Source organism: Heliangelus exortis, chromosome 3 (assembly GCF_036169615.1).
Source record: "Heliangelus exortis chromosome 3, bHelExo1.hap1, whole genome shotgun sequence".
NCBI lineage: Eukaryota > Metazoa > Chordata > Aves > Apodiformes > Trochilidae > Heliangelus > Heliangelus exortis.
In genome coordinates, this window is record NC_092424.1 from 7,600,774 (window position 1) to 7,615,321 (window position 14,548).

General features: G+C 34.5%; 1 protein-coding gene across 2 annotated transcripts in view; it reads left to right on the forward strand.

The window, feature by feature from the left end:
* FMN2 (formin 2) overlaps positions 1-14,548 on the forward strand; it is a 150,067-nt gene that overhangs the window by 80,106 nt on the left and 55,413 nt on the right. For both annotated transcript variants that reach the window (XM_071739066.1, XM_071739067.1), the window contains 6 exons: positions 3,882-3,943; positions 9,529-9,620; positions 9,767-9,896; positions 10,813-10,959; positions 12,239-12,298; positions 12,482-12,602. In XM_071739066.1, coding sequence (XP_071595167.1) covers positions 3,882-3,943; positions 9,529-9,620; positions 9,767-9,896; positions 10,813-10,959; positions 12,239-12,298; positions 12,482-12,602 — 612 coding nt within the window. The remainder of the gene's footprint in view (positions 1-3,881; positions 3,944-9,528; positions 9,621-9,766; positions 9,897-10,812; positions 10,960-12,238; positions 12,299-12,481; positions 12,603-14,548) is intronic.

A 14,548-nucleotide genomic window follows, 5' to 3' on the forward strand; every position in this document is an offset into this window, starting at 1 on the left:
CAGTGAAGAAGCAGCAGTCTGGCTTTGTAATTTGCTGGAGTGATTGTCTGTTGTTGCCATGTGCAGCCTTGCAAATACTCTTGGTGTACTTCTGGAGAAAGAGAGCAGATGTGACAAAGTTGTGCAGGAGGAAAAAAAAGGAGTGGTGTCTTGCAGTGGCACTGCTTGTTTTTTGGAGAGGTCAGTGGTGGTGGAAATCAGCATGAAGGACTTGGATGTGTGGTTTGCCTTTTTGTCTCCCTGATCTGAGTATGGGAGGACTGGTTCAGACTTTCTTTTTAAAGGTTTTGCAAATTTGCATATTTTCCTTCAGCTACTGCTTCTTTCTGAGGAACGAACTATAATTTGTATCTGTTAAGTAAAACTTGGAAGTTGCTCCATCAGTTTTGGGTAGATAGCAGTGCCTTTAGGCAGTATCAAGAAGAGACACTCATTTTAAATGGAGTCCAGGGACAATATTTAGGAAGCATACTTGGAAAGGCCAGAAAAATGGATCATGGCTTCAACCTGCCCTGAGGAAAGTGCAGGCATGAGACTAAAATTTGAACTGAATACCACTCTTCTGAAAGTCATCCATAAGTGAGATGATGCTAATGACAGCCTTATGACATGCCCAAGAAAGTTGTGGATGCCCCCTCCCTGGAAATGTTCAAGGCCAGGCTGGATGGGACTTTGAGCAACCTGGTCCTGTGGGAGGTGTCCCTGGGCCCTTCCAGCCCAAACCAGTCAATGGTTCCGTAAAAATTGATCTGAAGGATCAGTTTGCTAATTTTTTTTCAGCTCAGTAGGAAAGTTTGAATTTTGGGCTTTTTTAAAATGAAATTTCAGAGTTTTGGACTTCCAAACAGAATAGAGCTTCCAAGGACTGGATAGCTGTAGGAAGTTGTCTTTTCCCTAACAATTTTGGGAAGTGGCACTATTATTGGATTTAAATTCATAGTTTCAGGCAGATATAGGTTTGCTGTGTCTATTTCTCCTATTAAATCTTGATGGTAGCTCGTAGTTGACATGCTCCTAAGTATGTGAATAATCAACATTAATGATCTGCCTTACAATAATAATAAAATAAAGTTACTTCCTTCTATAGACTGAGACTACACTCTGCATTCTCCAACCTCCCTGACATGGGTGGGTGAAAATGTTCAGCAACTGTAAGAGTATTATAAACCCTCTTCCAGATGTTTGCATCAAAGTATACCAGAATTGTAGCATAGGTCTGGATATTTTTATATGAGGAAATTAATTGTTATTTTGCCACTGCATATGGAATCCTTCAGTTAGATATTTGTGTAATTGTGCTGATTGTAGGGGAGGGATGTGTTAGTAAGCTTGGCTGCATAAAGAAACTGGTTTTATCAGTTTGAATTATCTAGATAATGGAATTAAATATGCGAGTAAGGATTTATTTTACCAACTGTCATATTCTGCATGACTGCTGCATGGAACCACCAAGGAACAGAAGCTCCTCTCCCAATTCCTTGGAGCTGAGGGTGCAAAACTGTGGTGAACACTGAAAAATCCTAGTGGGGTGTTAAGAGTGGTGTTTATGAACAGACACATCTTTAGATGAATTATATTGAAATATATTCATCTTGGGAGGAGGAGATTTGAAACATCTATACTAGGATCTAATTTCTCCAAGTCCTTGTCTCAGACTGATGTGTTTTAAGCAGCTTCTTGAAGTATGCACACTCTTCTGCATACCTGTTTTGTTGAAAGTACACAGACCTGGCACCATTGTGTTTGCCAGGCCTTCTCTTATCTCCTACAAGCATTCAAACAAAAGTGTTCTATTGCTCCCTGAGTAATCCGTGGGTGATCTTAACACTGAGCAAAAGTCAGAGCTGGGACTTATGTCATATTTCTTAATGCAGGAGCAGACAGTCTCTGGGAGGAAGGGGCAGGGGGTTGGGGGGAGTAGACCAGGGAGAAGACAGCCACGACTCAAATGGTTGAAGGGTTGAGTGTTTTCATAGATGAAAACATTGCATAAGTGTAAGAATGCTGAAATGTAGGGATAATGCAAGCTGGGTTGCACAACATATCCTGGTTTTAATAAAGCTGTTTGTATATGAAGTTTGACATATGTGTTTCCTTACAGTAGAGCTCTCAAACCGATCTAGACCCAACTTCTAGTTGTTAATTTTAGTCTCCAGATCTGGAAGGCAAATTTGGCATATTTTTAAGAATGCAGATAGTCCCATTGAGCAATGGGGATTACCAAATACAACATATGCTACAATCACTTGTTGAGAAGGCATCTTTTGGTGTCTGTTGCAACAATTACTACATTCAGGAAAAAAAAAAAAAAAAGGAATTTTTTAATTCCCCAAAATAATTAGTAGCAGTTTTTTGTATGTACCCTCTCCCCAAAATAAAACAAAACAAAAAAGTTGCTTCCTGAACTGTTAACTTTTAAAGTGCTGTTTTCTTTCGGATTTTCTTGCTTTCTTGTGAGGGAAAAAATATTTAATATTATTTCTGAAAATTAAATAATTTCCTTATTTTTTGTTTCTGCCCTAAAATGTAGTTTCATGCTCTGCTTAGTGATACAATGTAGCCTGCTTAGTTTAAAGATCAACATTTCTTTGTTTATAATTTTCTTCTACTGTAACTAAAACTATGTCTCAGCCCTGGAAAGCAGAAACATGATGGGTCCCAGACTCTAAGTGGTATCTCTAAATGCATAAGAGCAATCACAAACATTGAGCTTGCACTATATTTTCTGTAGTCTTCAGGCATATACACAGAATTTCTCTTTGACAGTTAAGAACATAGATTTATAGGACTTAACGTAGTACTGGGCTCCTATCACTGATCAATGTGTCAATTTCTGGATTAATATCACCTAGAGAATTATTCTGCTGACTGGACAAATGAACCAGCAAACACTCACAGGCCATAACAAAAAAAGGTACAAGTTAAGGAAGGGCAAAATGGGGAAAAAAGAGTTCTAGTGTAATAAAAACAGTTTATTACCATTACCTACGTTCTAATGCAAATTTATACTTTCAAGATTTAAAATCTGGATTTTAAATGAACAACTAGTGTGTTTTCCAAATTATGTAAGAGGAAGACTGAAAAGTGCTGTTTAAGAAAAAAAAATTCCCTGTATTAGCTGAGAATAATTTTTCACTATTTTGCACAAACATTTTCTATGCCTCATGAAATGTTCCTAATAGAAGTGAGGAGCCAGAATTTTATTCTTAAAAGCATGCCCCTTTTAATGATTATTTTTTTTTGTCCAGGTTAGGGGAATAGAAATCACTCTGTGCTGTTGAAGTTGCTTTTTGATGCTGGAAAAATACAGTGTGTGTGTGTGGCACCAGAGTTGGTTGGGAACAGGAAAGGCCCATTTTGTATCTGTACTAAACCTGTCGGCTTAGTGCATAGAAGACTTGACCCTTGTCAGGTGTCTTGAAGTTAACTGGCTGACTTATGGATTAATCAGTTTAAGACTGAATCCAACCGGTGACAGGAATGAGCTTTGTTGTGTGAGTGTGTGAGAGTGTGTGTGTGTGTGTGTGTGTGTGTGGCTCTGGTGCAGATTTACAAATTTTTATAATGCTTTCAGTTGGACCGTGAAAGCCTGATGTAAAGCTTATCTCTGATCTCTGGCTATGGCCATACTTGTGGGATCAGGTTTGTGTGTATGGGGGGAGGGAGCTGAATTCTTTAACATTCAACACCTGGCTCTACCAGGTTTCTAGCCTGTAGTCTTTGGACTGGCACTATTCAAGGCATTAATAAATTTAAAACCTTAAAGCTGTATGACCCAGTAGGTCATAAAATGTATTGCTGGGTATTGCTCTCACTCTTCCTTTCACAGATGAATTATCATCTTGACAACTTATTCTTTTTTTCCTTTGTCTGTTTTATAGCTGTTGTGAACTTGGACAACTCCATTGTTGACCTTGAGACCCTTCAAGCCCTGTATGAGAATGTGAGTAATCAGAGGAAGTCCATATAATGTAGGTCCATATGAAGGCGTCTTTAGTTTATATCAGTAATATTCAGAAAGCTTGTAGGACATGCCCTATTTTGAGTTGATTTTATTTGCCCCAAAGCAATGAGAATAATGATAAAAATTTGAAATGTATTAATTTCTATTGTGTGCTTTATATGGTGCATATATTTTTATATAAGTAACACAGCCAGCTTCTAAGTGACTAACGAGAAATTTATTTTGTTACTTTTTTAAAAAAAATCCATGGGGGGGACAGTCTCCAGTCAATTGGTATCAAACCTTGCACTCCAGGTCTTTGGCTTCACTTCATAACTTCACAAATATGTCAATCCTCTTCAATAAAAGAAAAGTTGTTATAACAACAGCAATCATTCCATTTGAGGAATTGTAACTTTTATTTCAAGGATTCTTCTAAAATAATTCTAACCCTTTGATTTGCTCTAAATTAAAGTAATAAAAGTAGTATAAATTTCTAGGGCCTTCATAAATAGCTGATACTTATCACCTGAGAGTGTTTGACCACTAGGTATGCAAAATTAGGGGTTCAGCATATACTCAGGCATGTTCTAAAACTTTACAAAGCCAATCACATAAAATTCAAAAAATGGTTCTCAGAAGCATGTTTCTGCCTTCAACTGTGGCGTTGCCCTCTTCTCCAAGAACATTGGCTGAATGCATAAAGGTCTGCCTAGGTATGTCTGGAAAAAAAAAAGCAAGTATTCTGTTTATCCTCACCCCAAAATCTGAAACTTAAGGTGTGAGGCATATAATGATATTGAAGGCCATTATATATTATTGTATTGAAATTTTATATCCTTCAGAGTATGATTTTGATAAAATATTAATTACTTTTATACACTGCAGATTTTTGAATTTTCAACTCTAATTTTTAGGCCTACTGTGGAATAATTTATTGATTGATGATGAAATTTCTCATTAAAAATCCATTTTGAGGCCTGAAGAAAGAAATAGTAATTTATAGTCCAGTTTAAAAAAACCAAAAGCTAAACAAAATAAAAAGCAGAAATCTGACAAGAACTAGGAAGCACTTCTTCTCTTATTCCATCCCTGAAGAATTTACTCACTCGACACTGATCAGGAAGATAATGATCAAATGGGGAACATATTCTAACTACCCACAAATCTTTATACTTTCAGCACTTCTCATCCTTATGCCCCAGGATTTCTGGTTTGACCTGTACTATTCTTAATTTAGTTTAATTTTTAATCTGCTCCCTTGCACAGCACACCTATATCCCATTCCATACCTTCCAGAGGTATGTAAAAAGCTTGTAAAAATGGAAGTAACTTTACATGGTACATATGCATGATTGTGGTTTAGGAAGTATGGAATAGATACTGTCCTCATGATGATTGCATATTCCACTCTTTTGTATTGGATAAGACTTTATTTTGGCTTAGAAAAATAGTCCTCCTGTGTGGCTAATGTACTAAGAGAAGACTTTTCAAATGCTTTCCTGTTGTTCTCTCTAATATACTTCAGAGTTCCTGTAGGACAGATTCTCTGCAAATTCTCAGTTTGTAGAAATAACTAAATGCCAACTTGTGCTTTTTGTCATTACCTTCACTAATTACAAAAAATGTCTAGGAATATTGTCCTAATTGAAGAAAATATCATCCTAATCCCAGGCAAGACTCAAAAAATTGGAATGACTATAATATATTTCTTTGATTTGACTGGAAGACAGATCAACTCAACTTCATCTCTGTAATTTTTGGCTAAAAGAAAGCAAAACAAAAACAACACTGAGAAAACAATAAAAAACCACAAAAATCCGAAGAACTAAAAAAATCTTGTTTATTTGGAGAGAGCTTCATAAGGGGGACCTGAATTTTATTCCTGGATCCTCTGTTTCATAAAGCTTTCTCTCGAACTACCAATTTTCTTACTGAATTTTATTTTCTGTTTTGTCTTTCTTTCAAAGACTTTCAGTCTTTGGAAAAATGCATCAGCCCTTGCACTTGCTTCCCTTGGTAGCTTCACTAATTAGAACAATATTACACAATATAAGTAACTAAAATATCACTGAAGATACTGAGCAACATAAGCTTTCTCTTGCTTATATCTTCAATATCTTGTAAAAATAATTGTATAAAAATAGAATACAAATGTATCAAAGGATCTTTGATCTATGGATTTGTTCTTTCAAATCTCTGTATTTCACAAAATTAGTTGTGTATGTTTTCTTAATTTGACTCCTCCTAAATTGTCCACCCTCTCTCAATCTTTGAAGGATTTTGGTCAATGCTTTTGAAAACCTCAAAGTGCCATCTGCAAGGGCAAAAGACACCCAGGAGTCTTGGAGTGCATGTCTCTGATGAGATTCTCCAATAAGAATCTCTGGTGAGATTCTCTCTCCAATAAGATTTAAATGTTCTTCTCTAATTATTGCCTGTGATTTTATTTTTTTAAAACGGTAATTATAGTGCAATGCCTTAATATTTTTCTGCAGTGACTGAGGATTGTACCTGACCTCTGATACATGACCCAGATTCAAAGGCTGATAGTTGTTATTATCCTGGGTATCTCTCTAAATCCTTGGTTTTTCAGTTACTGTTAACAATATTCTTTAACAAGTGTCACTTGACACTTTTGAAATACCTAACATTAACCTGGAAAACCAAGTTGACCAAAAAAAATCCACCCCAAAATTGAAAACCCTACACATTTAAACTGATCTAATCTCAGAGCTAAGGTTTGGTTGCAAGGGAAAAAGAAATAACCAAGGAATATATGATTTATGTTGTGAAATGCAAAAATGGCCCTTACCCGGCATTTAGTTTTGCCAAAGTTTGTAAATTTATACTCTGCCAAAAGTGGGAGAAGTTAAGCTGAAATTGTGCTTTTTTTGAAGTAACTTTGATCAGGCTTATGCTGTCTGATTTTAGATATAGTTAATATCAAATTTCAGGTATCTTATACTAATTTATTCTATTGATGACACTGAATATAGGAAATATTAAGTTATTTTCAAAGAGGTGCTAATGCAATCAGAATAATGACTTTTTTGAGAATTATCTATTGAATGTGGTCTCAAACAGATGGAGGGCAATATGCAAGTGTTTTTATTATCCATCTGAAAATGTTTTTTATTATCCATCTATTAGACCATAGATAAACATTAATCTAAAATTAGCTGGTCATAGTACTGAGATACAGTCTTCAGTAATACCTGTGCAGGAAGTGTGTCAGCCTTATTTCTTTTCTATTGTAATTTAAAATACTTGTAAATCAGAATTCTGGATACCAGAGCCAAAATTATGTACTTGAAACTTGGATTTGATGCTGATTTTGCACCATATACTTAGATCTCTTGGTTGTGGTGGAGTGTAAACTTATCTCTTGAGTGTTGCTCAGGCCTAGCCATGACCAGATCATGCTTTGCCATTGGATCTCTTCCTACTGTTACTTCTTTGCATACACAATCTGAGAAGAACAGTTTAGGTAAGGAATAGTAAATCTGCCTAAATTTAGCCAGTGGGTTTTGATGCAGAAACTTTATCAGCTTGAATATCCATGCATAAAATAGATTGCTGTGATAAGCACTCTAATGCTTCACTGTGAGCAGAGGACCAGAAGAGAGAGTACTTCCATTATTTATTCTAAAGAACTTGCAAATAACCACTTATTTTTATTCTCCTTGCTAAAATATTTCCTCCTAACAAGTCTGAAAAATTTTCATTTACTTTCAGTTTAACAGAACAGAACTCTGTGTTTTACTTTATTCAGAAATAATTCAGAAAAGAATTTAATTTAAAAACTTGCATGAAAAGTTGTTTTCTACTGTGAAAAACTCATTTATGAATATTTATCAGTGTAAATTGAGTACATTATTGTTTTGAAACATAAATTGAATAAATAAAACAAATCCTCCAATGAAGACAAGTCATTTGCTACCTAGGCTTCTGTGCCTCTGGAAACATAACCACTAGAATAGAGCTAACTCTCTTGGTATCCTTCCAATTTTTAATATACGTAGATTTCATCCATTTCTGAGAGTTTTTACTGCTCTAGCTGCCTCTGCTTTGTGCCATAGATGGACTCCAGAGGTCTCTTCAAACATCACCTGTTTTATTAATCTGAGAGACAGATACTATAATAATACCACCATAATAATTTTTTAGTGTTGAGAATTAAGTTTGTTCCTGGGGGGAAAAAAAAAAAAATTGCTTGCAATATTTCAGATCTATTGGAGTATTTAATAGATCAGATCAGACTACTTCAGAGAAGACGACCCTTGAAGACTATCCACAAAAATGCTGTTTAAAATATTGAGACGTGTAGTAGGGTCTTGCAGTCTTTTCCAGACTTCTTGAAGTAATCAGAGAAACTCTCAAGTACTTCTGCTTTGAGTGACTCTTCAATCTCTTAATCTTTCTGTTTCATGTCAATATTTTCATCCTTCTTGCATGACAAGATGTTCAGCAACCTCGGAAGAGCAGACCAAACCTGATATTCTGCTTTCAGCTTGTTGATGGAGCTGTGGCTAAATGATTTGAGATAGTTCCACACCTCTTCTGATATTTGTGCAAAAGCATGCACCAAAGAACACAGATGCAGCCTATTTTTTGGGTGTGTGTTATTTAAGTAGTTAGAATTTAATTTTCCACTGTTGTCTTCAAGTTTAGTTGTGGAGTAAGTTAAAAAGTATATGTAGGTGTTTTCTGAAAGGATTAAAGGTAGATATAGTAGATGCTTTTTTCACTCTTGCACATATACATAATCTGAATTTCTTTTGAAAACCACTATGTGAAAAGAAGGGTTAGAAGGAAAAATTTCCATTTCATTTTTATTTCTTTCTATGCCAGTCCTTTTTCCCATGCTGCAGCTGGAAAAATTAATCTCTGTAGCATGGAGCACAGAAAGAACTGAAGCTCTGTTTCTTTTGATTAGAATATTGAAGAAAAGACCATGCAGTGTACTGGGCTGGCGTATTATTATATCTGGATTATTAAGATAAAAGTAAAATATTTTTACTACAATGGTGTTTGCAGTAGTTCTAATGTATTATGGTATGTATGGTAGTTCCATTATAAATCAAGTGTTTTTTGTTGTTCCATAGTGTTTTCCAAGTACCAAATAAAATTTAAATTGCAGTAAACTATACAAACCTATTGCCATTTAGTTTTAAAAATTACATTATCTAAATAGATATTTTAAGATCATATTGCATTCAAATGCACTCAACAGACTTGGAAAGACATATCCGTCTCAAGAATAGAGTTTTTTGATCCAAAGAGTTATAAATGTCCAAGGAAAAGGAAGTTGGAATGAAGATTATTGCCTCAGTGTATGGGTGAATAAATAAATCTTTTGCAGAATACTAGTAGTCAAAAATATTATTTGGAATATGTTCTGGTTTCCATCAGATGCATTTATGGTTAAAATCACTCTACAGATTAAGTTGTTTTACCATAATCAGATTCTAGAATGAAAAAATAGTTTATGAACATGATTTGTTACAATGGCATCTTTATCTACCTTATTTGACTAGGTTATTAATTAATGCTTCATAATTACTTTGTTTCCTTTTTTCCAGAGAGCACAATCAGATGAACTAGAAAAAATAGAAAAGCATAGCAAGGCATCCAAGGAAAAAGAAAATGCCAAGTCTTTGGATAAGCCTGAACAGTAAGAACATACTTATAAAATAACAGGTTTACTCACTTTGGAAAACTTTCCCTGACGTAGTAAACTATTGAGAGACGTTATATAAAAAAAAAAAATACTGTACCTACTGATAGTAACCATGTAATTTCCTTTAATCATTCCTACAGGTTCCTTTATGAACTCTCACTAATTCCCAACTTTTCAGAACGTGTATTTTGCATCCTGTTTCAATCAACATTTTCAGAAAGCATTTCTTCAATCCGTCGCAAACTTGAATTGTTACAGAAACTCTGTGAGGTAGGTTGTGTTCTGGGCAAAAGTAGAGCTAAATTTCTGATATTTAATCTTGGTAAGTTGTACTCATATTTCAAAAGTTTTTTCTTTATTTACTTTTAGTAGTCATTAAATCTGAAGGATAGCAGAATAGAACATTTTATGCTTGTGCTTTAACATCAAAGCAAATTGTAAGATTAACTTTTTGATACTGAACTGTATCATGGCTTTGCCATCAGTTTTTGGAAAATAGTTTACCTTCTTGTAAAGCAAAGTGTTCCCCCTTCATAGTAATTGTATCACTCCTTTCCACATGAATGCCAGTTTAGCCCACCTTGTGTTTGCTTGAATTTTGGAAGTGTGCAATTCAGTAATATCTCTGATACCTAAAATAAGTCACAGGTAGCAATGTTGTTTTCAGCTAGAAGTGATAACAGAAATTTTTAGTCCTATGCAAGACAAATCCATGTCTTTAAAACACAGGTTTCATCAGTATTTTCATAAAGGAAAATTTTGTGTTGTCTTACTTAACATTTTTACTCTTTTATTTGATTGATAAATTGTTCTAATTGTTCCATGGTATTTTTAAATTAATTTATTGCATAATTATCCTCTAAATAATCCACATTAACATCAATTAGGGAATTACTCTTGTTTTGCTCAACAAGTAACCTCTGATAATACTGTATAGATTTCCTGAAATTTTTTTTCAGGTATTAATTTTGGAAATAACATTTTATATTCACAACAAACTACATATTGTTATTATTGTACTTCTTCATGTTGCAGTATAAGGTTGTTGATTCCCTGCCTTTAATTAATTACTTAATATAAGTATTGTTTCCAAACACAGTATCAAGAGGCATTTGTCAGTAATACTATTAACAGTAAATATTATTCAGAATTTGAACAGAAGATTGTTTCTCTTTCTGTCTTTTAGACATTGAAAAATGGGTCAGGAGTTATGCAAGTCCTGGGTTTGGTTCTTGCCTTTGGAAATTACATGAACGGTGGAAACAGGACAAGAGGACAAGCTGATGGGTTTGGACTAGATATCCTGCCAAAACTGAAAGATGTCAAGAGCAGTGTAAGTTGATTCTAGACTTGCTGTAGGCCTGAGAATTTTAAAATGACTTTGTCTCCATTTCCAAATAAATGATGTTTGTGTCTTACCAGCACTTTTTTTGGCGTTGGTTGTTCAAATTGGAGTCGTACTCAATACCTAGGGAAAAAACAGTCTCTGAGTTTGTATCTCCATGTTGAAAGCACTCATCTGGATGTGGACAGTGGTATGACAAAAGTGACAGCAATAATTTGTGAGACTTTAATTTGGCCTCTTCATCTCACTAGTGAAGATCTGCTATTCTGAAAGTGGTAGAGAAAGAAGTTTGTTTTTCTGCTTGGTCACTCACTAAATATGCATGCTGTAGCTTGTGGGGTTAGGTAATGGGACCAGTCTGACATTTACCCTGAGCTGAGAGACCATGTCACATATTTGTCTTCAAAAAGTTGGAGGAACTACGTTCTGGCCTGGATGTTTTCTTGGTTAGCCAAGGGAGGGAAGGTGTGAATGAAGCCTTGGTACAACGTGTCTTGGGCATCTTACTTTAACTGAACCTTCTGCTTAACTCGAGACACATCACCACTTTTAGAACTTGTCTCAGTAGAACAGATAGACACAATAAATTTGGTTTGGCAACTTGGGTCTTTAGTGTGTAATTTGCTGGAAATATTGACCGTGAGTGTTGCAATTGGAAGAGAGATCTTCGGTTTATTTGTTATTTGTCAGTCAGAAAAAGTCTTACAAAATAGATTTCTGAAACTATCTGAAAATGTAATCCTGTCAAAAATACTCTTCAAAGAAAGGATTTTCTGCTGCAGTTTCAGTGCAGAAATTACCCAGAGAAAGTTCCATCAAAGACCCCCAAAAAAGTGACAAAATTTCAATTAGTATAATAACTTTGTTTAAATAAACATTTGTTAATAGCCAAAATTTGTTTTGGCTTTGGTTGCAGTTACTAAAAAGATCTGAATGTTGCCAAAAAATTGAATACATCAACCTAAACCAATTTCTCTTTTCCTTCTTTGGTAACTTAAAAATATAAGGATTCAGTTTACAATCAGATGAATTTAAAAATCAAGAGTACTTTACACACTATAACATATCTTTCTATTAATTTCTTTAAATTTTTTTTCTTTCTAGTTTTTTGTTTGTTTGTTTTGTTGTGTTTTTTAATTAATGCACCAAATCAGCAAAGTATTTTCTGTACTTGACACTAAATATTTCATTCATTTGAAATACAATTTCTGATTTTTTTTTTCAGTGAGTTTTAGTAACACAGCAAACCTTATTCTCTTCTATACAGGACAACAGCAGAAGTCTTCTCTCTTACATTGTCTCATACTATTTGCGTAATTTTGATGAGGTGAGTGAAAATTAATTTTGCTTTTTTGAAATCAAATTTAGAAAAAATCAATTTATTGAATTCAATCTTCTGCTGGCCACGATGAGGACATATGCACAAACATTCCCCTTGCTTTCAGTTATATATTTTTCTATATAAAAATGTAATGACCACTATCTAACTACTCATTTGTGTTTTTGTCAGGATGCTGGAAAAGAACAATGCATCTTTCCTCTTCCAGACCCACAAGATCTCTTCCAGGTGTCACAAATGAAGTTTGATGACTTTCAGAAAGATCTCCGCAAAATGAAGAAAGATTTGCGAGGTACTGAATTTAGATTAGGTGCTAACTATATTTTAAAAACCTACCTCTGCTCTTATTTTTTGTGTTATTTTGAGAAATTAGATGATGGTATAGATATAGTTATTTTTGATTTCTCAGTTACTGTTTTTTTTTTCTTCATTTGGTTTTCATGACCATTTAAACAGCGATTAATTGTTTTCTGTAGGTAACCTGGAGGAGGTTATTAAAATAAACATCAAACCAGTTATGTTAAATGTCTTCTTTAAAAAAAAAACAAAAGAAAAACCTCAGAGGTTTTGGGTTTTGTGTTGGCTTTTTTGGTTTGTTGGGGTTTTATTGTTTTTTGGGTTTTTTTTTGTTTTTTGGCAAAAATAACTGCAAAGTGTTGGACAATGTCCATGACAAAAAAAGGTTGATAATCAGGTTGAAATACTAGCTGGCAGATAATAGATATGGCATGTTGTAAAAAGTTTTAATAACCTGACTTGACTAAAATACAATATTCAAAGGAATTATTTTTTCTCATGCTTGTGGAATGATGTTTTAACTGAACTCAGCAAGCTTGCAATAAGATGTATTTGTTAGACTTCAACAAATCGTGTATCATGTATTTCTTACCAACATTGGTTACTAAGCACTAAGTTTAGTTTAAGAGTACAGTTTGCAGAAATGATGGATAATACCCATGACCTACAGTATTTTTGCAAAAAGTGACTGCTAGACTGGCCAGGTATGTATCTTTATGATAAATCTTAGAGCAAAAAAATTAAAATCAAACAGTATAATGATCCTTATATTTCTGTTATCTTGCTAATTTTTAATACTATGCATCTAGAAACCAAGGAATAGTTTGGTAAACCATTAGTCCCTGAACAACCTGCAATGGAAGATTCTCTATTTAAAACAACCATTGCATGGTTACCAAGAGATCTGATTTTCCCTTCTAGTAAGCTTTCTGTTTGGATGTTTCAACAGGTATTTAAATCATTTAGAAGCAATATTTAAAGTTTTATCAAGGTCACTCAGTGTGAGACTGCAGCACCATCCATTTGCTGTCCTGAACAATATAGGGGACAAAACCAAAACATGCACCTGAATTCAAGTATCTTTTTTTTTTTTTTTTTTTTCTTTTCAGTCAAACCTAAAGATATTTGTTCTCTATGTGGAAGCTTGGAGAGTAGCCCTCAGATAACCTGAAAGTTGCAGGAAATACAGAATGTCCATGGGTTCAGACATTATACCTCACAAGTTCACAAAAAAAAGTTTTATATAGACAAAAGGTTAAATATTTTTAGATGAAGGATGAAACTTGCACACAGGGATAAATCTCACGTGGCATAAATCCACAATGTGCAGTGATCAAAGCACAATTCTGTAAAAATGGAAATTACACGCTTTGCTTTGCCATCAAGCTGCAGTTGAATTTTTTCTGTGCTTCCAGTCCAGCCCTTACCCTGGAGCCTCTCTTGTCAGTCTGTTCCATAGTTAATGAAACTGAAGACTAATTGCAGTCACCATCACTCTTTCCCCATTCCTTTTAGTACAAACCTTTTTTTTAGGGACATCCTCGGTCCCCTTCTGCATCCTCTCCTGGATGCAAAGTGATAATTTTAATACCAGTCAGCAATCACATCCATTCCTTTGTAATGCCCAGAGTGATGCAGAATGCTTTGCATTGGCTCTTTTCAAAAGAAATGTGTCACCATAAATACTCCAATAGTTTAATTATTACAATGCTTTCAGCAGGACAGAGTAGCCAAGTTTAATGCCAGTATTATAAAAAAAAGTTTTAGCTGAATGCATAAAATCACTTTGGAGTATTTTTTCTCTGCATTTAGTTTGCAGAGAAACTGCAAACCTGGAACCTCATGAGTTACTAGAGGTAGAAAGTGCCTCATTAAATGACTGAGCAAGAAGGTTTTAAGAGACTGAGCTAATTCTGACAAAATCCAAAATATGATCCTCTC